General features: G+C 61.4%; 2 protein-coding genes across 5 annotated transcripts in view; both read right to left on the bottom strand.

Moving 5' to 3' along the window:
• TET3 (tet methylcytosine dioxygenase 3) overlaps nucleotides 1-20,763 on the bottom strand; it is a 28,512-nt gene extending 7,749 nt beyond the window's left edge. The window contains exons 1-2 of one of the 2 annotated variants that reach the window (XM_074808137.1): nucleotides 20,750-20,763; nucleotides 1,380-3,609 (exon numbers count right to left, since the gene is read on the bottom strand). In XM_074808137.1, the coding sequence (XP_074664238.1) occupies nucleotides 1,380-3,564 (2,185 nt within the window). In that variant the 5' untranslated portion in view covers nucleotides 3,565-3,609; nucleotides 20,750-20,763. Of the gene's footprint in view, nucleotides 1-1,379; nucleotides 3,610-16,918; nucleotides 17,031-20,749 lie in introns of those variants that run through there. The other variant, XM_074808136.1, reaches the window with a different exon arrangement.
• A 1,964-nt stretch (nucleotides 20,764-22,727) lies between these two features.
• On the bottom strand, nucleotides 22,728-26,008 carry DGUOK (deoxyguanosine kinase). Of its 3 annotated transcripts, none has more exons than XM_074808003.1 (7): nucleotides 25,930-26,008; nucleotides 25,441-25,553; nucleotides 25,176-25,357; nucleotides 24,621-24,768; nucleotides 23,632-23,747; nucleotides 23,409-23,508; nucleotides 22,728-23,242 (listed from the first exon to the last, which is right to left on the bottom strand). In XM_074808003.1, exons 1-7 carry the CDS (start codon nucleotides 26,006-26,008, stop codon nucleotides 23,180-23,182), a joined length of 801 nt encoding a protein of 266 aa, XP_074664104.1. In that variant the 3' UTR covers nucleotides 22,728-23,179. The 3 variants fall into 3 exon arrangements, with proteins under 3 accessions (XP_074664104.1, XP_074664105.1, XP_074664103.1); XM_074808004.1 differs by having other exon boundaries at nucleotides 25,176-25,371; nucleotides 25,930-25,994; XM_074808002.1 differs by lacking the exon at nucleotides 25,930-26,008 and having other exon boundaries at nucleotides 25,441-25,706.
• Nucleotides 26,009-26,047: the final 39 nt, after the last annotated feature.

Genomic DNA, 26,047 nt, shown 5'->3' with positions numbered 1-26,047 from the left:
TGCTCCGGGCAGCCACGGCGGCGCAGGGGTCGATCCCTGGCGCGTGGGGATGCTCGAATGCCGCCGGGTGGGATGCATCCGGCGCGACGGCCGGCTCTGATCTGTCTTTCCATCCCTCTGCTCTCACCGCCCTGATTTTCATTCCTGTCATGTCTAGCTGGCTGGGCGCCAGGGCGAGGAGAAAGCCGGGCTCAGCTGGGCTGCAGCTGTCCAGACAGAGATCAATACGGGACACGCAGCGAAGGCTGATTTTATTACAGCATCTAACAGCACAGGCACCTAATAAAGCACCGAGCCCCGACTCCTACTTAATTGCTTTCTCTCACAGCTTTTCCTTGAGAAAATGGGAGAGAGGTGGCAGGGGGGGAATCCCCCCTCTCCCAGCCCCTAAACCACGCTGCGAAAGAAAAAGCAACCCGAATCTTTCCCTGGCACCACAGGGTGAAACTCTGAGATCGGTTCAAACAGCTCCAGAAAAGCCTTTAATTCGCTCGGTGCCGTTTGGGCTAATTACTGCTGCCATTTACAAGCAAATAAATAAATAATCATAAGCCCCGTTAATAAAGTGCAGCTTGCACTTAGCCCGAGGCCACCTCTCCCAGCAGCACGGGGGCTCGTTTTTCCGGCTGGATGCCCCAAATCCTCACCCTGCTCCTCCCACGGGAGAGCGCAGCTCCGGTCTAAATTTTGGGGAGGGAAGATCCATCTCCCCACACTTGGCTGGAGGTGGACTGCGAGGACCAGGTGGGAAATCTTTAGCACTTGCTGCAAAGTCTAACAAATGCCAACACACACCAAAAAAACCCACAAAAAACCACGAACAAATCCAAGAGTTTGGTGCTTTTTCAATACATCCTGGTGTGATCGGCCACGGAACAAACAACCCACCATCCCAGCTTCAAATACAGCTCCAGGCATAAGCACGCACGCCGAGTCAAAATTTGGGTTACTTTGAGTAACCCAAACCAGCTAATTTGGCTTAAAATAGCAGGAATAACCAGGCAAGCTGGGTTTTAGGTGGGTTTAGGCACTTGGGACAACCACGGGCCCCTCTATGGGATTTAGCTGAGTGGTTAAGCAGAGGCAAAACCCAACAGCCCTTTGGTTTTGATGCTCTTGCAACCCACACCGGCACAGCCGGGCCGGCGTCGGCACCACCCCCGCGGTGACGCGGCAGTCCCTCAGCGTTTGCCGTAAAAAATAAGAGAGGAGAAAAGAGAGCACCACAGCATCAGGGTTTTGCCGTGCCTGCGCCGCAATACGGCTCTGTTCTTTATCCAGGACAATCCCACCCTGCAAAGCCACCTCCCCCAAATGCCACCCCCAGGGCTTGCCACCCCCCACCCCGGTGAACCCCAGCGGCACGGCCGCTCGCTCACCGACGCAGTCGCAGGTGGGGAACTCCGCTTGCGCCCGCTTGGCCGGGGTGTCCAGGAGGCTTTTGGTCGGGGTGTCCAGGTATTTCAGCGGCGACTCCAAAAAGCCGCTCAGGGTCGGCGTCAGCGGCACCTCGTCCTTGGTGGGTGTCCCGTCAGCGTCATCCGCGTCCGGGTTTTGGCTTTCCTCGGAGTAAAAGCACGTGGTCGACACCACGGTGATAGCACCAGAAGACTCGATTTTGATCTGTTTGGGGGACCGGGCGGTGAAGGGGGGCTCCGAAAGCAAACCCTTCCCCGGTGAGAATGAAAAGCTTTTGGGTCCGGCTTGGGGAGCACTGCTTGAAGCCGGGGCGGCGGCGGCAGCGGCGGCGGGGGGCACTTGCAGGGCTGGAGATGGCCCCCCCGGCAGCTCGGCAGCCCCGGGGGCGAGCGGGGCGGGTGTCTCGGGGGGCTGCAGGTTGAAATTCTCCCCGAATTCAGCTTCAAATTGCCGGATGAGCTCTTCCAGCTTGTCATCCACCACAATGGGGGTCGGGGTAGCTGGTGGGGGGGCGGCCGGTGCTTCCTCTGAGCCGGTCAAGCCCGCCGGCGCCGGGTGAATTTGGGGGCCCCCCCCGGGGGCACCCCTTTCCTGAGAGTCGGGAGCCGGGGGACCGCCGTCGAGGGGGTTCGGCGGCGGGGGGTAAGCGGCAGGCAAGGGTAGTGCAAGAGGCTGGAGCGGGAAGGCAGGCGGCGGCGGCGGCGGTTCGGTTTGCATCTCTTCGGCGGGGGGTTCGGCGGGCGCCCGAAACCCCTCCAGGCTGATCTGCCAGAGGGGCAGGAAGAGCGGCTGCGAGTCCTTCTGCTTCGCCTTCTTGATCTGCACTTGCTTACGGAGCGGTTTGGCCGGGGGGGGCTTTTCAGGCGGCGTTTTCTTCTTCTTCTCTTTGGCCTGCTTTTCGAAGGGCTTTTGGGGCACGGCCGGGGTGCCGGGAGCCCACCAGCCACTCGGCCGATCTGGGGGTGCTGCCGCCGCCGCTGCCAGGCTTTGCTCAAGGAAGAGGCTGCGCTTGTGGTGGAGATGCTGCTGCAGGACCAGCTGCGTCTTCTTGTGCAGGTCAGGCTCCGGTGGTGCCGGTGGCAAACGGGGGCCGCCCAGCGCTTCCTTGCCAGGCGCTCGTTCGGGGGGCTCCGTTTTCGGCACCGTCACTTTGCCGGCCGTCGCTTCGGGTCTCTTGAAAGCTGCCTTGATGTAGTCGTCAGCATTACCCAGCAGCTGCTCCAGCTCTGCCATGGGGTCTCCAGCCCCCGCCGCCCCCTCGGCCTCCAGCCCCCACGTCGCCGCGAAGCCCCCCCGGGGAGGTGCCGCGCCGAAAAATGGCTCTGGTGCTGCTCTGGGCTCCGGTGGATAACGGGGTTCATCCCCTCGCTGCCATGCGGCCCCCGGCGGGGCGAGGGGGCCGGGGCCGAAGGGGGCGGCGGGGGGCGGCGGAGGCGGCGGTGGCGGGGGCTGGCCATCGCCGGCGGGCTGGGGGAGAGCGGCCGAGAGCTGCGTCAGGGCTTCGATGGCTATGGCGGTCTGCAGGCTGATGTTCTTCTCCTTGGCGATGGTCAACGCACTTTGGGAAAAGGGGAGGCCGTCGGGCGGGCACGGCTCGGCGGTCTCAGGCACCGGCTGGGGGTCGATAGCACCTTCCTGGGGGGGCGGCGGGGGGTTGGCGGCGGCGCGGGGCCGCGGTGATGCCGGCTCTTCGCCGAGAGCCGTTTTGATCTTCTGCTCCAGCCATTCCAGGTAGTCGGGGCACTCGGGGCCATCGCAGTTGCAGTTGGGGGGCTTCACGCCGTGCTTGGCCAAAGCCAGGGCAGCCTTGAGGGCATGCAGGTCCTCCCCTCGGGGCACGCTGTCCGCCGCGCTCAGCCCGCCCCGGCTCATCTCCGAGTCGAACTTCTCGTACAGCAGCGACGGCGAACCCGGGGGTGGTAGTCTGTAGGAGGAAACGGCTTCAGCCACCGCCGAAAAGGCCACCAGGTTCCTGACGTCTTCCAGGTGGGCTTTACTGGCAGCAGGCGGCTGGCCCGGCGACCAGCCGCTCGGTTCCATCAGTGCGGTGCCCCCCGCCTCTGGCCGGCCCCCATTTGCCAGGCTGAGCCCGCTGCCCTCGTTCAGCCGCCTTTCTTCGACATAATTAATTGGCCCTTCTTCCATTTGGCTTCTGCTGGGTCCATCAACCGGGTCGCCCGCCGAACCTGTCTGCGAAGAGAGAAAGAAGGAAAGACATGAGCATCCCCCACCACAACCCACGTGCCATCATCCCCCACCCTATTTTCCCCTCTCTTGTTTTTTTATTCCCCCTTCCCCTATCTCTTTTTCTGACCCGGGTGATGAAGACGTAGATGAACCACGCAAAAATATAATTGCCGATAGCAAAACCACGCGGATTTTGCCCGGCTGCATAAGGAGCATCTCGGCTCTGAAGGCGGCCAGTTTCCACTGCGCCGGCCCCGCGCCGCCCACGTCCCCACCCCGCCACCCGCTTTCGAAATTGCTCACGGGACAGTTCGGGATTTCCATCGCCCGCCGAGGGCGAGACACGCCAGGGTGGGACGGGGAGGGCGTCCCCAGCTCCGGCGACACAGTTTGCACTGGTGAAGGAAGCGGCACAGGGAGAAAAGGGGGGACGGGGGGGGCGGTTTGGACCCATGCCCAAAACAAACATCCTGGCTGGGAGCAGCCATCCTTCACCGGGGGCCACGGCACGGCAGGAAGCCGTCGAGTTGGCTACGCCGGTGCCAGGGGCGGCGCAGGGATGCTTTCACCTCGAATAACCCGGCGTCTGTATCAACACGGCTGGCCCAGGGCCCCCGGCAACGCCGAGCTACAGCACCGGCGTCCAGAAAACCGGCCGCGTGCCAAGAAGAGACCAAAACCATTAGAGCTGTCCACACCGGCGCCCAGGGAGCCCGTCACCCCGGCGTCTGGGCTCACGTGCCACGGTTAAGACCCTTCAAGGGCTTTTGCCAGCGATGGGGGGGTTCTTTCTGTGCTCTGTGGCTCTCCCCCCGCCTCAGCGGTGGGGATTTTAGTGCTCTGGCAGCCTGGGGGGTGCCGGGCGCTGGCAGCTTATTTAGCAGTTTGCCGATAAGCAGGGGGAGCTTCCTGCAAGCTAAAAATACAGCAAAGTTCGCTGGAAAAAAATATGACAAAGCAAGCAAAGGCTGTGGGCAGAGCTTCCTGTCTCTGGACGGTGCCGGTACCGGCGCGGGAGGGATCCATAGCCCAGACTCGCCAGGAGACCCCGAGTTGGCTCCCTGTTCAAGCAAGCTGTCAGTGTGCGGCTGTTGTTGGTGGAGCCGCGTTTAACCCTTCAGCCACCAGCCCCACGGCTTCAGCACGGGCGTCCTTTGGGGTGAGCGAAGCCGCACGCTTGAGTGCGGCTGGTTTCTACGCCGGAGATAAGCACGGTGCTGACTGGGGCGAAACCCTGGTGAAACCGGGGGAGGAACCACTCCCGGCATGATTATATCCCAAAAAATCCCCCCTCCCCGGGGGTGAAAACTCGAGGGGGAGCACAGCGCCGGTGCAAATCATCGCGGCCCCACTCCGGCACAGGGCTCACCCTGATGCTGCCGCAGCTTTAGAGGGGCTCCGGGTTCGGTCCCTTCGCAGCATCCCTGGAGCCAAGCGACGGAGCCGCGAGCGATGGGACCGGTCCATCAGGTCTGGGGAGCAAGTGCTTCGCCGCCGGTTTGTGCCGTGCGCCGGCGAAACGGCAGCTTGGGCAGGGTGGGGACAACACGCCGCCTCCGCTCTCCTTTGCAAACCAGGGAAGAAACAGCCTCGCCCGTCCTTCCTACGCCGTCATCTTCCTCCTCCTCCTCCTCGGGTTTTTCCCAAGCGGCGCGTGGTGGCTTGGAGCAAAATGCCCCGAGCCCCCTCCAAGACATTGGGGGGACACGCTTGTGCCCCGAAGCGTCCCCGGCGTCGCAGCGGTGACGCCAGCCCAAAGAAACGATGACAAACCTGTTTTGCTCTGGGTGGGGAGCAGATGCTGGCCCCAAGGGTCTACCCGGGGGGGAGGAACCTGCTGGGTAAGGGCAGGGGAAGCCCCAAAAACCAGCTGTCGGGCTGGGGCGGCACCTTGGGCTGGTCCATCCCATAAACCAGGTTATCAACCCAGGCTGGGGATGCAGGAAAACAGTTCACCCTGTGAACACAAGGCGCTCCCCCGCCGCTCCTAAAGGGTTAATCTGAAAGCTACAACCTTCCTCAAATCAGTGGGGGAAAAAAATTTAAATATATATATATATACACACATAAAAAATAATTATTTTTTTCCTGGCTCTCTCATCCAGCTCCTTTTGTTCCTGGCCCCACGGGCTGGGAGATGGAAAGACCTCGTGGCTTCTCTCTGAAAATCGATCCCCCTCCCCATCCCGAGAGCATCCACAGAAATCCCTCCATCGCTGCCGTGGGCACCTATTCCTCCGCACCTCGGCCCGTTTTCCCCAGAAAAAGCACTGCCCGCCCAAGCCTCCTTCCATTCACCCCGGGAAAGGATAAAAGCTGGGGAGGGGGGAGGGAAATAAATTAAAATAAAGAGAAAACCAAGCGCTTTGGTTCGGGTTAGCTCAGCTGCTCGGCTCCTGCACAGTCCCTTCTGCATCCTCCGGGTGCTATAAAAGGGGAAAAATCCCCCTGAGGATGAAAACATGTATTTTTTTAATCTGTTTTTCCTCTTCTTTTTTATTTTTTTCCCCGTTTTAAATGCCTTGAACAGAGGGAAGGGAGGAAAAAAAAAAAAAAACCACACACGCAGAGCCCGGCTTGGAGGGTTTCCAGCCTGGGCTGCGCTCCCTGGGAATAGTCCGGAGCCGTTTATAACCCGGCAAGTGCCGGGGGGGAGCCCTGGCGGGGGCACGGTGCCGGATTCGGGTACGGCTCTGGCCGAGCGGCACTTACGTGTGTGGGGCGGGAGGCGAAGCCAAAGGCGACGGCGGGACCGTCCGGGGAGGAAAGACGAAACGAGTTGTTCAAGCCTCAGCCACCCCGGCCCTCCCCGCCCCCTGCAAAACCAGCTGGAGGAGCCATTAGCCCCAGCGCCGCGCGCACGTAGGGACGGACGGACGGACGGCGGAGGGCCCCACGCCGGCCCCACAGCCCCACGGTGCTGGCTGGGCCCCGAAAGGCGCCTTGACGCCCCGTGGGGGGACACGGGGGGGACCCCAGCCCCGCGAGCCAGCGGGGAACGACGGCGGCAGCTCCGTCAGCTACGGTGGGCAATGGCAGCCCCCACTGCCAGCGGCCCTATAGATCCCGTTGCCCTATAGATCCCGCTGCCCTATAGATCCCGCTGACCCACACACCCAGCGACCTGCACATTCAGCAGTCTTATATATCTAACAACCCTATATATCCAGAAACCCTATATAACCAGCAACCTGAATATCCAGCGATCTTAAATATTCAGCAGCCCTATATATCCAGCAATCTTATACCTTCAGCAGCCTTATATATCCAGCAGCTCTATATAATCAGCAATCTTATACAACCAGCAACCTGCCTATCCAGTAACCCCATATACCCAGCAACACATTATAGCCAGCAACTTATACATTCTGCAATGCCATATATCCAGCAGACCTATATATCCAGCAACCCTAAACACTCAGCAGCCCTAAATACCCAAGTCCTATATATCCAGCAACCCTATATATCCAGTGACCTATATATCCTGCAACCCTATATGGCCAGCAGTCTATATATTCAGCAACCCTACACATCTAGCTGCTATATATATCCAGCAGCCCTATAGTTCCAGCAGCCCTATATAATCAGCAATCTTACACATCCAGCAGCCCTATACATCGAACAGTCCTATATATCCAGCAACACATTATAGCCAGCAATGTACGTATTCCTCAGTCCCATATATCCAGCAGACCTATATATCCAGCAACCCTAAACACTCAGCAGCCCTAAATACCCAAGTCCTATACACTCAGCAACCCTATACATCCAGTGACCTATATATCCAGCAACCCTATATGGCCAGTAGTCTATAAATCCAGAAACCCTACACATCTAGCTGTCTGTGTGTCTAGCAGCCCTATATAATCAGAAATCTTACACATCCAGCAGCCCTATATATCCAGCAATTTGTTATATCCATCAGCTTATATATCCCACAATCCCATATATCGAGCAGACCTATGCACCCAGCAACCCTATACATCCAGTGACCTGTACATCTAACAGCCCTACATGGCCAGCAGTCTATATATCCAGCAACCCTACACATCTAGCTGTCTATATATCCATCAGCCCTATAGTTCCAGCAACCCTATATAATAAGCAACCCTATATAATAAGCAATCTTATACATCTAGCAGCTCTATACATCAAGCAGTCCTATATATCCAGCAGCCCTATATATCCAGCAACACGTTATATCCAGCAGCCCTATATATCCAGCAGCCCTATAGTTCCAGCAACCCTATATAATCAGCAATCTTACACATCCAGAAGCCCTATACATCAAGCAGTCCTATATATCCAGCAACACGTTATAGCCAGCAATTTACATATTCTGCAGTCCCATATATCCAGCAGACCTATATATCCAGCAACCCTGAACACTCAGCAGCCCTAAATACCCAAATTCTATATATCCAGCAACCCTATACATCCAGTGACCTGTACATCCAACAGCCCTATATGGCCAGCAGTCTATAATACCTAAAAATACCCAAAATCCCAAAGCAGCCCCACACCAACCCAAAAACCAGGGGATGAGCTGGGGCCCACCGCCCCCCCGCCGCTGTCTGTCCGTCCATCCGTCCGTGCTTCCGTCTGTCCTGCCTCCCCCAGCCGCCTCGCGGAAGCCACAGCTGTTTCAAACTCATTTTTCCCCACTTTGTTTTTCCTTTTTCTCCCTTTTTCAAATTCTTACTTTCAACCTCCCTGCTGCGGTGTAAGAAAAACGAACTGAAGTCCCCCAAAGCCAACAGGGTTTTAAATCCTTTGTCCTCCAAAAACACCCGCTCACCCCCACCAGGGCCCCAAAAATTCCCCCATATACGTATTTTGGGGGTTTATTAAATCCCTTGGCAGGAGCCAAATGGCCCAGCTGCAGAGAACGGAGCAATTTGGTGCATGCAAAGCAGCTTGGAAGACATCGCTTGGTGCCATCCCGCCGGCAAAAAACGCTCCATTTTATTACAAATGCCGAATTTGGGAGGTGGAAGAGAGCGGATGAAGGCTGGACCGCACCGGCGGGGATGCTGAGCCCTTCCCGGTGGCATCTGGGCGGCGGGGGGGACACGCACACACACACACACACACACACCCCCACCGCCGTGAGCCGGGGCTGTGGCGAGGACACGACGGGGTGTTTGGGAGGTCAGCGGGCGCCGCTGCCAGCCAGCGGCACGGGCCGGCCAAGAGGCAGGAGGCAGCTTGGCTGCCAGCCCCGCGCCGCGTCGGTGGAGCCCAGCCAGCCCCGGCACTCGGCTTGTGGTTTTCCTCCTCTGGCAACAACAGGCCTTGGGGATCCTCCGCCGGGATGGCGGGTTGGGGGGCACCGCCTGGAGGGGGCGGGGGGGAACCCTGAGAATCCCTGCACGCAGGAGACCCTACAATAACAAACCGCCCGGCCGCTGCCACCAAAGGGCTTTGCCGGGGAAGAAAACGCTGCTGAAATCACAACATACACCCCCCCCGCGCCGTGGGGATTGATGCTTCTGGGGGGCACCACCTCACCGCACCCCAAAAGATGGAAAAACCCCCTCCCGGTCCCAAACTACCACCGTGGCCCCCAGGTAGCAGTGGGGGGGATGCCAGAGAGGAGCCGAACGGTGCGGATGCCATATATCCACGCTCAGCGCACCCAAAAACAGAAAATAAAGGAAATCTGGGAAGGCCGAGCGCCGAGCCGGACCCACGACAGCCCCCGGCTCCCCCCCGGCCGGGGTACCCACCGCGCCGGCTCGCGGCCCCACTGCCTCCCGGCGCCGCGGGCGGCCGCCGCTGCCTCTCCCGCCTTGTTTTCCAAGCTGTTTCCATGGCCCCAGCTGACCCCGGCGCTGGGTCTGAGCTGCTCGCTCCTGTCCTCATTTAGCCCGGAGAAAAGCCGGAATAGAGCTGATGCCGAGGGAGCTGAGCTGATTTACGCCGTGGGAAGCCCGGCTCTGCTTTACACGAGCCCTGGGAGCGCTTTCGGGGACCCCCGTAGCCATAACCCCTCTTCAAATGGCGCCGGGGCAATTATTTCACCCCTTTTTCCTTCTCACCGGGGTACGAAGAACCAGTTGAACATGATATAGTCCCGCTCCCGGCTCCTGCACCGGCATCCCACCAGCACCAGGAGCTTCTGAGGGAGATGGGGGATTTTTTTCCAGGTGGAAAAATATTTGTCCCCATCTCCCTGCTCGTTTCCTTCAGGGAAAGCGTCTTCCCTTTTGGAGAGACCACAGCAGGGATGCTCAGAGGGGGAATGCTCAGGGTTGGGATGCTCGGGGAGGGGATGCTCAGAAGGGGAATGCTCAGGGTTGGGATGCTCGGAGCAGGGATGCTTTGGGTGAAGATGCTCAGGGTCAGGACACTCAGGGAAGGGATGCTCGGAGCAGGAAGGGATGCTCAGAGCAGGGATGCTCGGGGAGGGGATGCTCAGGGACGGGATGCTCAAAGCAAGTGAAGATGTTTGGGATCGGGACACTCAGAGCAGGGATGCTCAGGGAAGAGATGCTCAGAGCAGGGACACTCACTGAAGGGACACTCAGAGCGGGGACACTCAGCACTGGGGACAGGCAAGCGATGTCCCAGCGGATGCTCCCACTGGAGCAGCTTTTGGGAAGCAAGGTGCCGTGGCCAAACCACGGCGTGCGTTCCCACTCCAGCGTGCCTTCCCACCGCGGCGCGGAGCCGAGCCGGGAGCCGCCAGTTGGCGCGGGCAGGGGGAAAGGCTTGGCACGGCGCAGAGCCGCGTCAGGCTCCCGGCTCCGGCCGGGCAGGGAGGGAGCCGAGCTCTTGAAAGGGAAAAGAAGGAGAGAAAAAAAAAAAAAACACCAACAAAACGCAGCGCTATTTTTGTTTCTTGGAGCATTTTTTTCCTCAAACACAGCTGGCTCCTCTTGTGCCGGCACTCGGCTACCAGATTGGCACCGGGGCCGCCTGGGCAAAGCCAAATCGCCGGCTGGTGGGAAGCGGTGGCTCGGCAGGGAGCAGTGTCGGCTCTGTCCCTGGGGAAGGGGGAGGAAGGAGGGGATGGGGAGGAAGGGGAAGAGGAAGGGGAAGGGGAAGAAAGGGAAGAGGAAGAAGGGGAAGAAGGGGATAGGGAGGAATAGGAAGGGGAAGAAGGGGAAGGAGGAGAAAGGGAAAGGGAAGGAGGAGAAAGGGAAAGGGAAGGAGGAGAAAGGGAAAGGGAAGGAGGAGAAAGGGAAAGGGAAGGAGGAGAAAGGGAAGGGGAAGGAGGAGAAAGGGAAAGGGAAGGAGGAGAAAGGGAAAGGGAAGGAGGAGAAAGGGAAGGGGAAGGAGGAGAAAGGGAAGGGGAAGGAGGAGAAAGGGAAAGGGAAGGAGGAGAAAGGGAAAGGGAAGGAGGAGAAAGGGAAAGGGAAGGAGGAGAAAGGGAAGGGGAAGGAGGAGAAAGGGAAGGGGAAGGAGGAGAAAGGGAAAGGGAAGGAGGAGAAAGGGAAAGGGAAGGAGGAGAAAGGGAAGGGGAAGGAGCAGAAAGGGAAGGGGAAGGAGGGGATGGGGAGAAATGTGGAGAAAGCATCAGAAAGAAGGGAAGAAGGGATGGGGAAGGAGGGAAAGAAGAGGAAGATGGGGATGGGGAGGAAGGGAAACAAGGGGAAGAAGGGGAAGGGGAGGAAGGGGACAGGGTTCAGGAGGAAAGGGTCAGGAAGGAAAAAGGACCCACCTGGGAAGAAAGAAGGGAGGGGGAAACGCGTGGGCCGCAGGAGAAAGGCTTGGGGCCTTGCCTCGCCTCTTGCCCAGCCCGGCAGCATTTGCAGTCCCACCCCAGCCGCCCCCGCGGGGCTGGGCCGGATTTCGCAGCCCCGTCGCCAGCGTCCCCCGCGGGACCGGGCTCGGTCCCCTCCTGGCCCTTCCAGCCCCCCCACCAACGCCGGCAGAGACATTTCCACCCTGCCGATTGCTTTGCATTGCAAATCGGGGGGGGAAAAGCCGGTTTTCAGGGAGCGAGGAGGAAAGCTGCACCACACCCAAGCACTAAACAAACTGCACCCCAGTTTTCAAGGCTCTGCCCCCCAGTTTGAGCAGAGGGAGGTCCCTGCGCCTTCCTGGCCCCTGGGTGTAAGCCAGGGATGTGTCACACAGCACCCGCGGGTGCTCAGCTTCCCCTCCAGCCCATCCACATCCTGTCATACCTGGGGGATGCTGCGGTTGTCCCCCCCTCCTTGGGACGTGGGGGCTCCTCACACCACCACCGCCGCCGTGCCGCACAGCCCGAACTTTCAGCAGAGGAGGAGGAGGAGGAGGAGGAGGAGGAGGAGGAGGAGAACCGTGCGCGCCGCCGCCCTCCCGCCTGACAAGCATGGACAAGTCGGCGGCACGATGGCCGGCGGGCAGGAGCCGGGAGATGAGTGGGAGCCCAGCCCTGCCCCGTCTGGGAGCAGGGAAAACGCCGGCTCTGCCAAACCCAGAGTTGGTTTCACCATCACGACCCGTCCCCTGTGGGGAAAAGCATCTCGCGGCGGGTGGGAGACACGACCCCTCTGGATGAAATCCCTTTTCCAAAGCTGGAGGAAGATGCACGGGGTGGAAAACACGTGTCGGTGACACGGACGCCAGCTCGGCACCAGCAAACCCATTCTGCAGGACGCTGTACAGAAAAAAAACCCCTTTATCTCCCCCAAAGTTTAAAGCTCCCCCCTTATCCCGGCTGCCTCCCCGGGGGCCGGTGCCGCTGAGTCAGCGCTGGCACTGCTGAGTCACCGCAGCCACCTCAGCCCCGACGCCAACCGGCCCCGGCGATGAGCTCAGCGCGGGGGCTTCGGCACCTCTACGCTCGCCGGCAGCCGCGGCACCGGCGCTGCTGGGCCTGGGGAGCCGCACAGCGAGGCTTTTGCCAGCATCTCTGCCTACATTTTGGGGTCTCACTGGCTTTTCCTCCCCCTAAAACCTCACCCACCCCCCAAAACCACGCCAACCAGCATCGCCTTGAATCCAAGGCTACCCAAACGCGGCCGCCGGCCGGCAGCGTTTCAGCTCTCCCACCCTCCAACCGGTGCCACGGTCCTCTCCAAAAACACCCCATCATGGATCACCCGCCAGCCGCGGCGGCAGCCACGGTGACCATCTGCATCCTCCCCATCTCGCTCACCAACAGAGGAACGGGAATGATTAAAAAAAAAGGGGGGGGGGGGGGGGAAAAATCTAATTTTGCTTTTTTTCCCCCCGCTGGGGTCATCAACACCGAGGGGGATGTGCCGACGCCGCCTCCGGCTTCCCCGGCCCGGTGACGGGGTTGATGACTCACGGGGAAGGAGGGGGGGAAGCGGCGCGTGCACGGGGCCGTCATGTTTGTAAACCTAAAAAAAGCCATGTGCGGGCAGGCAGCGTGCTCTGGCCGGCAGCACCGGCTACCAGCGGCTGCATGCGAGGAGCACGGCGACGGGCAAGGCGCAGGCAGCGGCTGCCTTTGGGCCGGGATCCTGACCGGGGAAGGCTCGGCGAGGCAGGTGGGAGAAGTCGGCCCCGCTGCAAGAGCTTGCGTTGCGATGGCTTTCATTTTAATTGGTGCGGCTTTACATGTAAGGGCTTTAATCGCAACGGCTTTAATTGGGGCGGCGTTAAGCGCAAGGGCGTTAGATGCAACGGCTTTAAATGCAGTGGTGTTAGATGCAGAGGTGTTAAGTGCAGCCGCGTTAGATGCAACAGCTTAAATCCACCGGCTTTAATTGCAGCGGCCTTAAACGCACCGGCTTTAATTGCAACACCAACTGGGGTTTCCTAAGAGGCTCAGGGTCTTGAAAGCCCCTCACCCTGTTGCTGCTCAACCCCCTCCTGCACCCCATCACCTTCCAGCCCAGCATTCGCACTGGGCCGCAGCTCCCGGGATGCTCCTCCACCCAGTTTGGCCAGGCTGAGGAGTGGGGGGCTGTGGCGACCGCAGCCGTGCCACCAGCAGCCACCAGCTCTGCGGTGCTGAACCCTCCGGCCATTACACAGCATCCCCTGCCTCTGCGCTGATGACTGCAGCAATTACAACTTGCTCCAATCCATTTTTTTCACAGCATTTCCAGGGCTTGGGGTGGCTCAGGGTGTTTTTTTTCCCCTCATTTGGCTGCGATGGAAATTGCAGGCTCAGGAGCTCGCGGTCCCCAGCTCCCCCATTCGACAGCAAAATCTCATTTAATCAAAAGATGCGGCGACTGGATGTGCAGAAGCACTTCTCTTTTTTTTTTTTTCCCCTTAAGAACTGCCATTTTAGCTGTAGCAAACAAACACGCCGCATTGTCCCCGCGACACGACTCCCTCCGACAAGCCAGCAGAACCCTGCCTGCAAATCCCCGCTGCCTGCGCGCTGCCAGCCCTGTCCCGCCACCGCCGAGCATCCCGGCTCCTGGGGAAAGGACGTTTTGACCCCGGGAGAGAGAAGAAAATTGGGGTTGAGCTCGGTTTGTGGGGCTGGCAGCGGCGTGGCGGGCAGATGTGGAGCGGGGACGGAGCCGATCGCAGCTGTTTCACCTCCAGCCTCTTCCCGTTTCATTTCATCTCCCCTTGGATGCCGGCCCGGGGAGGGGGGGGGCAATAAAAAAAAAAAAAAAGCTCTTTCATCCTCAAAAATGGGTCTGGCACCCTCTTGCACTGAGCTCAAAGCAGCGAGATTAAAGAGCTGGCAGAGGAGGGGAGAGGGGGGACCAGTCCCCAGGAGGGCTGGGTTTGGGGTGCATCGCTCTCGTCCCAGTTTGCATCCCAAATCGCGGTGGGGACAGCCAGGGGACAGGGACGGTGCTGGCCCCTTCGCTGCCATCCCATTAGAATGCGCACGCACATGGAGCGAGGGACACGGCGGGGACCCCGGCACACACGGGCAGGGGTTGGGGACCCCACTGCCACAGGAACAGGGACTGGGGATGCCGGCACGTGCTGGCAGGGGACTGAGGACCCCAATGTCACAGTGAGAAGGACAAGGGAACCCAGCACAGGCTGGCAGGGGACTGGTGACCGCAATGGCACAGGGATGGGGATTAGGGACCCCACACACGTGCAGGGCAGGGAGCGGGGACTCCGACGCTGCAGAAACAAGGAGCAGAGACCCCAGCACGCACAGGCAGGGGACAAGGGACACCACTGCCACAGACATGGGGACACTGGCGCACATGAGCAGGGGACTAAAGACCCTGACGCAGTGGGGATGGGGACCAGGGAACTCCGGCACACGTAGGCAGGGGGTTGGGAACCCCAATGCTATGGGGACAGGGACACACGATGCCACAGGGACAGGGGACACTGGCACACATAGGCAGGGGACAGGGACCCTGATGCTGCGGAGATGGGGACTGGCCCTGGCACACACAGGCAGGAATCCAAATACCCCGATGCCGTGGGGACAGGGACCGGGGACCCCACCACATGTGGGCAGGGGACCAGGGACCCTGATCCCACAGGGACAGGGATTGGGGACCCCAGAACATGCAGGCAGGGGACTGGGGACCCTGATGCCATGGGGACAGGGATTGGGGACCCCAGAACATGCAGGCAGGGGACTGGGGACCCTGATGCCATGGGGACAGGGATTGGGGACCCCAGAACACGCAGGCAGGGGACTGGGGACCCTGATGCCACGGGGACAGGGACTGGGGACCCCAGAACACACAGGCAGGTGACCGGGGACCCTGATGCCATGGGGACAGGGATTGGGGACCCCAGAACATGCAGGCAGGTGACCGGGGACCCTGATGCCATGGGGACAGGGATTGGGGACCCCAGAACATGCAGGCAGGGGACCAGGGACCCCAGTGCTGTGGGGACAGCTCACTCCCAGCATGCCAGCGCCAGGGACACCCCGGGAAAGGCTTTTTGGGATGCAGACCCGCAGCACAACCACGCGTCCCAGAGACACCACGCCACCACTGAGCTGTCCCCGTCCCCAGTGGGGCCAGCAAAGCCCCACCAAGAAAGGTCAAAGTGGCGGGGGGGGGGCATTTTGCTTTCCCAAGGTCCCATCAGCTCCTCCTCCGAGCCACCTCTCCCCTTAATTACCTGCGATAAAGAGTCCAGGTCGGTAATCCGAAAAACAAACCTCGTCACAGCTAATTAGGTGCCAAAGGCCACGAGCGGGGCTCGTTTATGGGGCCACTGTAACAACCTGCGAGGACTCTGCTCCGGCGCTGCCCATCCCTCCCCAGCATGATGCAACCTCGGGGTCGCACCGGCGCTCGCCGCATCCCGGCACCCCACGGTACCCGGCACCCCGGCACCTCCGAAGGGATCTTATTTTGCAAAACATCCGCGGCTCCGGAGGCGGCTCCGGCGTTGGCGGGTGCAACGCGCCGGCGCATCGCGGGTGCGAGATCTGAAGCATCCCCGTCCCTCGACAACACGTGGTGCCGAAGCCGCTCGCCGCGGACTCAAAACTTCGGGGCGGCCGCGCGTTTCGGCACCGCGCTCCCTGACCTCGGGGACGTCCCCTGATGCCACCAGCATCCACAGCCCGTCGGATCCTGCCCAACACCGAACCACGTCGCTCTCGGCACCGGCGTGACCCAAATCGCCGCCTCGGCTGGCGAATGAGACCCCTCTGAGGAGGACATGCTGGTTTTTCTCCCCACCTCCATCCTACCCCCTGTTATTCCCCGGCGTGACGAAAAGCGGGGGGCCGACCCCACCGGACCCCGTGTCCTCGTCACGGCGAGGGATGACAGCTGCCAGCAGACGGGTTACGTCAGGGTGACGTCACGCCAGGGGAGCCTCATCGCCCTTGTTAGCATCACCCGCCGTACCTCTGAGCTCAGCACATTTCAGGGATGGAGGGGAGAGGATTAATAAAAATAATATTTTTTTTAAAAAAGCTAAAAAGCCATGGTGTAATAAAGATGGGGGGGAGGTCACGTAAGGGCTTATCTCCGCCCCCCCCCGCAACCCCCATCCGTTCCGTCCCCCCCCCCCCCCCCCCCAGCTGCTGGAGAGAAAGAAAAAGGATAAAAGAGGAAAAATAGTCCAAAATCCCCCAAAAGGGGGGCAGGGTAGAGCCGGGGCCCGGCCGAGCGGTGCGTGTCCCCCCCCCCGGCCCCCGCCGCTTTGTCCTCCCGGCCCCGCCGCGCCTCCGCGCCCGCCGCTGCTCATCCGCACCCGCGGAGCCACAAAACACGCGCAAACACCGCGGGGGGGGGGGGCGACTTCACCCCCTCCCCCCCTCTCCCGCCGCCCCCCCCGCCCCGAGCCCACCGCGAGGTTGCAAGTCCATGGGGGGGGGGGGGGGGGGGGGGGGATGCACGGGTGGGATGCAGCGGGGGATGCCCAGGGGGGATGCAGGGGGGGATGCCCAGGGGGGGGATGCAGGGGGGGGTATTTTGGGGCGGGGGGGGGGGGTACTTACCTCGCCGCTCCCCCCGCCGCTGCCCCCTCGCAGCCCCCGCCGGGCCCCGGCACGGATCCGGCCCTCAGGAGGAAGCCATCTTGTCTCCCTCTCCTCCGCGCTCCCTCACCGCCGCCCTGCTGCAGCCGGGGGGGTGTTTGACCGGCGCATCTCTTCTTCCCCCCCCCCCTTCTCCTCCTCCTCCTCCTTCTCCTTCTCCTCCTCCTTCCCCCTCCGCGCAACACCCCCCCCCCACGCGTAACCCCCCCCCCCCGCCCCACGCAGCGCGACACCGCCCGCCCGCTCCCCCCCGCCGGGGCCGCGAGTCGATCCCGGCCGCTGCGCAGGAGCGGGGGCGGCGGGGGGGGACACACGGACACGCAGGGGGGGTTTGCCTCCTCCCCACGCCGCCGACCCCGCAAGTGCCTCTCCCCCCCCCCCAAAAAAAAAATAAAAAATTGGGTAACAAGACCCCCAAACCCCAGTCGTGTGCGTGTCCCCCCCCCACGGGAAACTGAGGCAACGGCCCACGCTGGTGAGTGGGAACAACACGCAGGGATGGACCCCCTAGAGCAGCCAGGGGATCCCCAAAACCACGCTTATGCCCCCCCCCCTAAATATTGTCCCGCTGTTTAAACCCTCGTTAATTTGGGGATGTCATTAATTTGGGGGTATTGTTCATTTGGGGCCCTCATTAATCCGGGGACGTCGTTAATTTGGGGCCGTCGGAGCTTTGCGAGGCTTAAATCCCACATAGGAAACCGCACGTCGCGCGGCTGCCCCCTGCTCCCCAAAATCCAGAAAAGGGGAGGGGGGGGGGTCATTTTCCCATGGGAAAAGCAGTGGGAATGGGCCAGCGAAAGGGTTAAGCCGGGGCTGGAGTCCTTAAAACAGCCCTGATGGGATCAGCTCCCGCTTTTCCAACCCCTGTCTGGAGCTGGCAGGTCTCTGCTACAAAGCGCACGTGTATTTGGGGGGGGGGGGGGGGAAGGAAGGAAAAAGGGGAGTGGGAAAGCAAATTCCCCCAAAGTCTTCCTCATCCAGGCTTCGAGGTGAAGCTCCTGGGACTCCCCAGCCCGCTACGGGTTTTCCAAGCCTACACCCGGCCCAATCGCCGGCAAAACTTCTCCAAACTCAAAGGTCACGAAGGTTTCCCAGGAGCATCCCAGTGAAAACTGTTTTCCAAAGGGATTTGCAGCAGAAGGAGCGATCCGAGGAGCCCCGTAACGCCCGCTGGGACGGATAAACCAGATGCCGAGTCCAGGTGGAAAACGCAACCACGGACCCGACATCCCCATCCCGGGGACATTTGCTCGTGCTCGAAAAGGCCCCGGTGCGAGCCGAGAGCCCGACTGCGGTGCCGAGCCGGAGCTTGCCGGGATCCGACCTTTGCTCCGAGCAACGCGACTCCCGCGGGAATAAATAGGGATAACCCGGTGCTGGGGAACTGGGTTTTCCCCCAATTTCCAACCTCGCACAACAGCGCCGCAGGCTGCAAACCCCTTTTGCCTGGCCAAGCTCGGCACCGCCGTGCAACAGGTCGCTGCAAGAAACACGGAGGGGGGGGGATTTAATTAACGCAGACGCCTCCTTCCTCCCATCCTCCTCCTCCTCCAGCTGGACAGCGTCCGCCAGCATCCACCCGGCGATTTGCTCCCGAGTCATTTTAGCTGTTAACATCCCAGCTGAGATCTGAAATATTTTTAGCGGAGGCATGGTAACGGTGAGCATCGCTCCGGATTAACCGAGGACATCCCCCCGGCAGGCGGGTGACGGTCCTTTGGGTGACACCGGGATGCGCCGGCCAAAACCAAGACGAACCCCAGCCAGTCCTTCATCCCATCCATCATCACCCTGATGCTTTTTTGGAGATGCCAGACCCAGTTTGGGGCGGAAAAAAAAAAAAAAAACAACCCACCCCAACCCATCAGGGAAACCCCTCGAGATGGACAAATTTAGTAACTTTTTATTAGTAATGCTTTAAATGAGATTATCCCTAATCTCCAGCGTTTGGCACCGAGACAGCCTGCCAAATTCAGTTAAGGGCTTTCATTTCCCAACGCTGGGGACACCTTGAGCTGCATCGTGACCCACCGCCACCCGGCAAAGGGGTTTTGGGCTCCCGGTGTAACTATTCCTCCTGGGAATGGAGTTTCCCATGGGGTTTATTTAAGGTTTTTTCCCCCCAAAACTGGGGGAGATGGGTCAGAGCATCCTCCCCTCCACCAGCCCCAATCTTTGCCGGGCAGTTTGAGCAGCTCTTGTGAGAGAAAACCGGCGGCTCCCCGGCGCTGAGCGAGGCTTTGCTGTATATTTTGCCGCGGCGGTAATGAGCGGGTTCCCAAGACGTTGATTAGTTATGCAAATGGCAAAAGCATCAAGAGCCACCCGGGGAAGGCGGGAGAGGGTCCGGTGGTGCCGGCGGGATGGGGAGCAGAGCAAAACCTCGACTTCTGGTGTCTTCCCTCCCCCTCCTCTCCCAAAACCCTCGTGGCTGGGGACGCATCACCCAGCGTGGAAACCCAACCCCACGGGGGAGACACGAGCGCGGCTGCAGCGATGGAGGTGTGAGGGGAGACGCCGGCTTTCCCAGGCCCGGCCAAGCCAGAGGAACGGGCAGAACCGGTGCCGGGGAAAGGGGCTGGCTCCCCAGCTCTCTTCGTCTGCCAAACCACCCCGGGAAAGGCGCCGGGACGTGGGAACCGTGGCACACCCCTCCCTCGGCCGCCAGCACCACCGGGACCAGCCCAGGGCGAGCAGGGACCCGCCGGCGCTTGTGTTCCTGGGGGAATCCCACCACCGCCGACCCCAGCTCCGGCAGCATCTTTATAAATCATCATCTTCAGCACGCCCACCCCGGAAAAGTGCCGGGGCTCAAATCCCCACCGTCAGCCGTTTTCACCGGCGCTTTGCCAAGGGCAAAGTCCTTCCCCCTGCCCTGCCGTGTGCCAAGCGCTGGCTGAGCCGCCTGTCCCCACGTCCCCACTGCCCCGTCCCATCGTCCCACCAGCCATCCCAAGGGCAAAACCTGCCGGGTACAACTCGAAGGCACAAGACAGCCACTCAACACCCCCCCCAAATCCCCCCAAAAACAAAGCAGCAGCAATTTGGGGGGGGGGGGGGGGGGGGGGGCAAAGTCCTAAAAATAAACCCTGAGCAGGAGATGTTTCTCCCTCCCCACCTTTCTGCTGCGGAGACCCCCCCAGCCAGAGCAGCCCCCCCACCTCACCCCACCTGCTTGGGCACGACGGCGCGATATTAGAAATCCCAGTTACAACCACCCCGGCCGGTAAAACCAGAAGTGCCGAAGGAAGGCACTGTAATTTTTGGTGGAGAAAATGCCACAACTTGTTAGCTTGGCGATGCTGCCCCCAGGGCACGGCTCTGCCCTCACCACGTGCCCCCTTCCTCACCACCCCCTTCTTTTTGGGGATCCCCCCCCCAACAGCACCCAGGTGGGTTTCACGCAGCGTTTTGCTCTTTTATACCAAGAAATTCAAAGAAATTCAATTTAAAGGTGGGTTTTGTCCCACGTATCCAACTGCCACCCACCCTGCGGTGGTGTTTTGGGGATGCTTTAGGGACAAGCTGAGACTTTGGGGGGGTTTAAGGCATCAAAGCGGCTTTTAAGGCAGCAGAAGGTCCCATTTCCTGCGGAAATACCCTTAAAAAAATAAAACCATCAACCAACCAAGAAGGGGCTTTCCCTGCCCACCCCGACAAGCCCCCCTACAAGTTACGGTGACGTTACAACCGCCGCAAAGAGGCCACAAATCACCCCAAAAAGGTGAAGGTGTCCCAGGAAGGTGGGGGGGGGGCGGATAGGTTTGGGGGGGCTGGGGGAGCACTCACCTCCCTGCGAAGCCCCTCACACCTCTCCATCTCGCTCCCAGGGCGAACGCTAGATTTCGGGGCTCCCCCCCACCGCGGTGGAGCGGGGGGAAGCGGCGGCTGGACGGGGCTGGCAGAGGAACCGGGTGCCCGGCGAGAGGGACATAACGCCGACACCGTCCCCCCCGCCGTGGGGACGCCGGTGACTTCTGTGGGGACAGAGACGAAGCCGAGTGAAGCACCCAGCTGACGCCAGTCGCCCCGACTTTTAATTTCCACCCCGGGGGCGGCCCCGCTGACTCCCCACCCCTCCTTCCCCTAAACTCCCACCAAAACGGGGTGCTGCCACCCCCCCCCCCTTAATCCCACCCTCTTATTTTTTCCAACCCCATTTTGCTTTTTATTTTGCTTTTCCCCTTAAAAACACACAGCTCGGCACAACTTCACCCCGCCGCCGCACAACTTCAGCCGCACACCGGCAACTTTCCACGCGCACACCCCCCCCCCCCCCCCAAATTTAGATATAAAGAGCATTACCGGAAAAAAGGGGTACGGCAACCCCTTGGAAATGGGGGGCCGGGTGGGTTCGACCTGGAGCTACGTGCATGCACGGCGGCGTGGGATGTTGGGGAGTTGGGGGGGGGGGGAGAAGGAAAAGTGGGCTTGAAATGGGGCTGCAAATTGTGGGGCCCCCCCCCTCTGGGTGGGTGTTGCAGCGGAGCTGCACGTTGTTGCTGCTGCTCCTGCTCCTGCTGCTGCTGCTGGTTCCTTTGTTCTACAGGCGCCCGCTCAGGGGGACCCGCCGGCCGGCTGGGGGGCTCGAGGCCAGCCCCCCACGCCACCCCCCACAATGCTTTGCAGCAAGCAAGGGTTGGGGGGGGGCACCCAGACCCTCTGAGGTTATGGGGGGGAGGAGGTTAGGGGGTGGTGGTTGCACCCCGGTGGTGCTGGGAGGGTTTTGGGGGAAGCAAAGGAGTGGGGGGGGGGGGGAGGCTGTGAGTTGGGGAAGGGGGTGATGGGGGTGTTTATTGTAGGGGGTGCGGTGGGTTGTTATTGTAGGGTCGCTGGATTGGGGGGGGCGGGGGGCACCGGGTCGTTCTTGTAGGGCTGTCGGCTGTGGGTCCGTACCGGGGGGGTTGTTGTGGGGGCGTCAGTCACGGGGCTGTGCCGGGTTGGTGCTGGAGGGTCCTGGCATGGCCATGGCAGCGTCCCCGCGCTGGTTGTTATTGTAGGGTCGCTGGGGGGGTCCGGGCAGCTCCCGCTCTGTTGTTATTGCAGGGTCGCTGGAGAAAACCCCGGGGGTGGCAGCCCGGCTCCTGTGGCCCCCACCCCACAGCCCTCCCCCGCCCCCCCGCCCTACATCCTGCCCCGCAGCCCCCCCCCAATCCCCCCTCCCCACCCCAAACCCTACCCCACAGCCCCCCAACCCCTGCCCCATATCCTGCCCCCCAAATCGCCCCTCCCAGCCCCAAACCCAACCCCACAGCATACCCGCACCCCCACGCTGCCCCCCGCCCCCCGCTACCTCCGGGGCAGGTGCCCCTCACACGTGCTCGGCCCCGCCCCCTGCTCGCCCGGCCCCGCCCCCTGCTCGCCCCGCCCCGTCCGCGTTTATGTAGGGTCGCACACACCCCCCCCCGCAGCCTCCCCTAAAGGCAGAGGGGGGCCGGGCCGTCATCCCCACTCCCCCTGCACCCTGGGGGGATCATCCCCCCCCCCCCCAAGGGGTACCCCTAAAGAGCCAACCCCCCTCCCCAGCAAAAACCACTCAGCGAGTGCCAAATCCTTGTGGTTTTCCTCCAAAACGAGCCCAGCCTGACCCCTGCTCGGGTGGGCCTTGGGGCACTGTACCCCCTCCACGGAGTCACCCCCAACCACAAACACCCCAAAATTGGAGAAACAACATCCCCCCATGGGACAGCACCCACTGGAGCCCCTCCACATCCCGACCCCATGCGCCACCCCCCGCCCCCCACTGTGGTTCAAGACACAGAAGAGCTTGATGTTGCTTTGTGTTTAATTTAAGGGAAACTTAATTTAAGGAAAAAAATACATAAAATATGAAGGTTGGTTTAACTTCAACATGAGCCATGATGATTTGCCGTTGGAATTTAACCAGCATGTTAAATCCACCTTATGGAGCATCCCTGGCTCCAGCATCCCCAGCTGGGGGTGCCTATAGATTGGGAGGGGGTCACGGCGGTGACCTGGACCCCTGAGCGTGGGGGGGAGCAGGGGGACCACCCCACCCCACCCCGAAGCTCATCACACATCCGCGCCTCCGCGCCTTAAAACCATCCCGTGCTGTCAGCGCCCTAAATACACCCCTCGCCCCAAATAAAAGGGCGAGGGGGGGACGGCTGCGGACCAGGACATGTCCCTTGTCCTCGGTGTCGGGATCTTCGGCCGCCGGCTCTGCCGCGGGTACCGGGGGGACGGGGGTGCCGCCGCTCAGAGGGGGTCAGGGTGCGACGGCGAAGCTTCGGCTCGCAGCGCTGTCGCGAACGCCTCCACCTGCAAGGAGAAGCTGACTGAGAATTCGTTGCCAGGATGGTGCCGGGATGGCCGAGGTTTAAACCAGCCCGGATAGAGGGTGTGGAAATTATTTTTTCCCATGGAAAAATGAAGATGAGGCGGAGGCTCGGAGGTTGGCGCGAGATGCTGCCTCGGCCGTGCCCACCTGCGCCATGAGGACGCCCTGCACGGCCGCGTCGTGCTCGAAGTCCTTGTCCACGTCCAGCACCAGGACGGGCGCGTGCTTCACGTCCGCAAAGTGGACCCTGAAGAAGGGAGGGAGAGAACGGGTGAAAACAAACGCACCCCCCAAATCAGGGGGGTCACCCCACAACCACAGCCGGTCCGGGTGCCCGGGGGGAGCGCGGTGGGGACGCACTGGGACTCACTCCGTGGTTTTCTCCACCAGCCAGCGCTCATGCTGGGCGTGGAGCTGCTGCAGGTACCCCAGCTGGATGCCCCCCTCCTCGCTCCTCGCCCTCCGCCGCAGCCGCTCCAGGCACCTCTGCACCCGCGCGGGAGATGGGGGGTTACCGGGACAGAGGGGAGGTTACCGGGATAGAGGGGACGTTAACAGGAGAGAGGGGACGTTACCGGGATGTGGGAGAAGGGAGGTTAATGGGAGAGAGGGGAAGGTAACGGGAGAGAGGGGAAGGTAACAGGAGAGAGGGGAGGTTAATGGGAGAGAGGGGAGGTTAATGGGAGAGAGGGGAGGTTAATGGGAGAGAGGGGAAGGTAACGGGAGAGAGGGGAGGGTAACGGGAGAGAGGGGAGGGTAACGGGAGAGAGGGGAAATTAATGGGAGAGAGGGGAGGTTAATGGGAGAGAGGGGAAGGTAACGGGAGAGAGGGGAAGGTAACGGGAGAGAGGGGAAGGTAACGGGAGAGAGGGGAGGGTAACGGGAGAGAGGGGAAGTTAATGGGAGAGAGGGGAGGGTAACGGGAGAGAGGGGAGGGTAACGGGAGAGAGGGGAGGGTAACGGGAGAGAGGGGAAGTTAATGGGAGAGAGGGGAGGTTAATGGGAGAGAGGGGAAGGTAACGGGAGAGAGGGGAGGGTAACGGATGTGAGAGACGGGAGGTTAACGTGATGCAGGAGTCTGGCAAAGCAGCCCCAGTGAGGCAGCAGCCGGACATCCCGAGGACGCTGCAGCCCTCCCTCCCCCAACGCCGCTCTAGGATCAGTAGCAGACCCCCCCCCTCCATTCCCACGGGAACGGGAGCAGGCCCCGCTCCTCTGGGCCAGCGATTCAGGCTTAAAACCCAACATTTTGGCAATTCCAAGCGCTGGCCTTGGACTCTGAGCTGAGCCCAACGCCTGCCGCAGCCCCCTGGCCGCTGAACACGGGGAAGGGCGGGGGGGGCTCTCACCGGCACCCACCTCCGGTGTCGCCCGCAGGTAGAGGAAGCCGTGGAGGGTGGTGCGGGGCCGCAGCTGCCGCAGGAGGAAGCCGTGCCAGTCCTGGTAGATGCCCCACTCCAGCGGCTCCAGGTGCCCAGCCTCAAAAAGATTCTTGGCAAAGACGTACCTGGGACGGGATGGGAGAGGGGACAGGGCGGCCGGACCAGTGTCAGCATCTCCAAGCCATCCAGCTGGCTGCACGCCCATTTTTTACACCTTTTTTTGCACCGATCGTGGAGTTTAACGAAGGCAGAAATCTTTAATTTGGGGCTGAGCGACCTAGGGGGACACGCAGCCACGCGGCGCTACCATCACCCGAGGGCTTTCGAACGCGGGGGAGAACAGAGCAGCCACCAGCAAAAATTATTTGGGGGATAACGAAGCCCCAAATTATCCAACATGGAATTACGCAGCGCTCCGGGCTTCGCTGGCTCACCCCGAGGGTCACAGGGGACACAACCCGGGCGGCGCGGACGCTCGTTATCCCATTTAATCCTTTCGTCCCTCTTCTGTCCTATTTTAATTCGGGGGTACCTGTCGCTGTAGACAGAGCGCTCGAAGACCCGCACGGGGTGGGGGGTCCCGGGGAGCCGCTCGGGCGGCGGCTCCAGCATCGCCTTCAGCCGGCTGAGGCAGGAGAAGGTCTGGAAGGTGTAGGACCACCGCGCCGGCTCCTGGTACATCATCTGGAGAAGGTTGGTGGAGCCCCCGGGCGCCTGCGAAGGAAGAGCTGGGGGGGATGAGGTTGTCCCACCGCGGCGTCGAGTGGCGCCGCGACGCAGCCGGTAGCCGCCATTACCTCCGCCGTGCCGCTGGCCGGCACCTTTCGCCACTGGGCCACGGGTTCGGTCACCAAGTGCCACGTGGGGAAGGTGGCCCCCAGCAGCTTCAGGAAGGTGGATTTCCCCACGGCTGCGGGGTGGAGGGGGGCAGCGCAGGGTGAGCTGGTGTGTCCCCCCACCCCGGCTCCTGCCGTGGGGCTGCGCAGGTTTACAGGGTGCCCCTCCCGCCCCGCAGGCGGGTAGCAATAATAATTAATTACAGACATTAAATTGGACCCCGAGAGGCTTCAGGCTGCGCCCCCCCACGCACCCCAAACCCCCCCACGCACCCCAAATCCCCCCCACCTCCATCGCACCCCAAATCCTCCTGCCCCCCCAGGGAGCTCCCTGCACCCCAAACTGCTGTCCCCCCACCCCCCAAAAGCCACCCACCCTCCCCGTGCCACCGCGGGACCCTCCCCCCCGTTGTCCCGTGTCCTCCCCCCCGCCCCGCCCCGCCCCGGTACCGATGTTCCCCTCCAGCGCCAGGCGCAGGGCGGCCCCGCACCGCCCCATCCCGCCACCGCTTCCGCTTTCCCTCGTCATATGCTAATGACATGGTAATGAGCGGCGCGCGCTGCCGCC

This window comes from Strix aluco, chromosome 28 (genome assembly GCF_031877795.1).
Source record: "Strix aluco isolate bStrAlu1 chromosome 28, bStrAlu1.hap1, whole genome shotgun sequence".
Lineage (NCBI taxonomy): Eukaryota > Metazoa > Chordata > Aves > Strigiformes > Strigidae > Strix > Strix aluco.
This window is presented reverse-complemented; position numbering and strand designations above follow the sequence as displayed.

Bases quoted from the DNA above. Each gene is read 5' to 3' on its own strand.
- DGUOK (XM_074808002.1), bottom strand. From the start codon at position 25,689: ATGTCTGTAATTAATTATTATTGCTACCCGCCTGCGGGGCGGGAGGGG. The intron at 25,358-25,440 runs GTAATGGCGGCT...CTTCCTTCGCAG, and splicing joins CGGCCAGCGGCACGGCGGAG to GCGCCCGGGGGCTCCACCAA. The intron at 24,769-25,175 runs GTACCCCCGAAT...ATCCCGTCCCAG, and splicing joins CGCTCTGTCTACAGCGACAG to GTACGTCTTTGCCAAGAATC.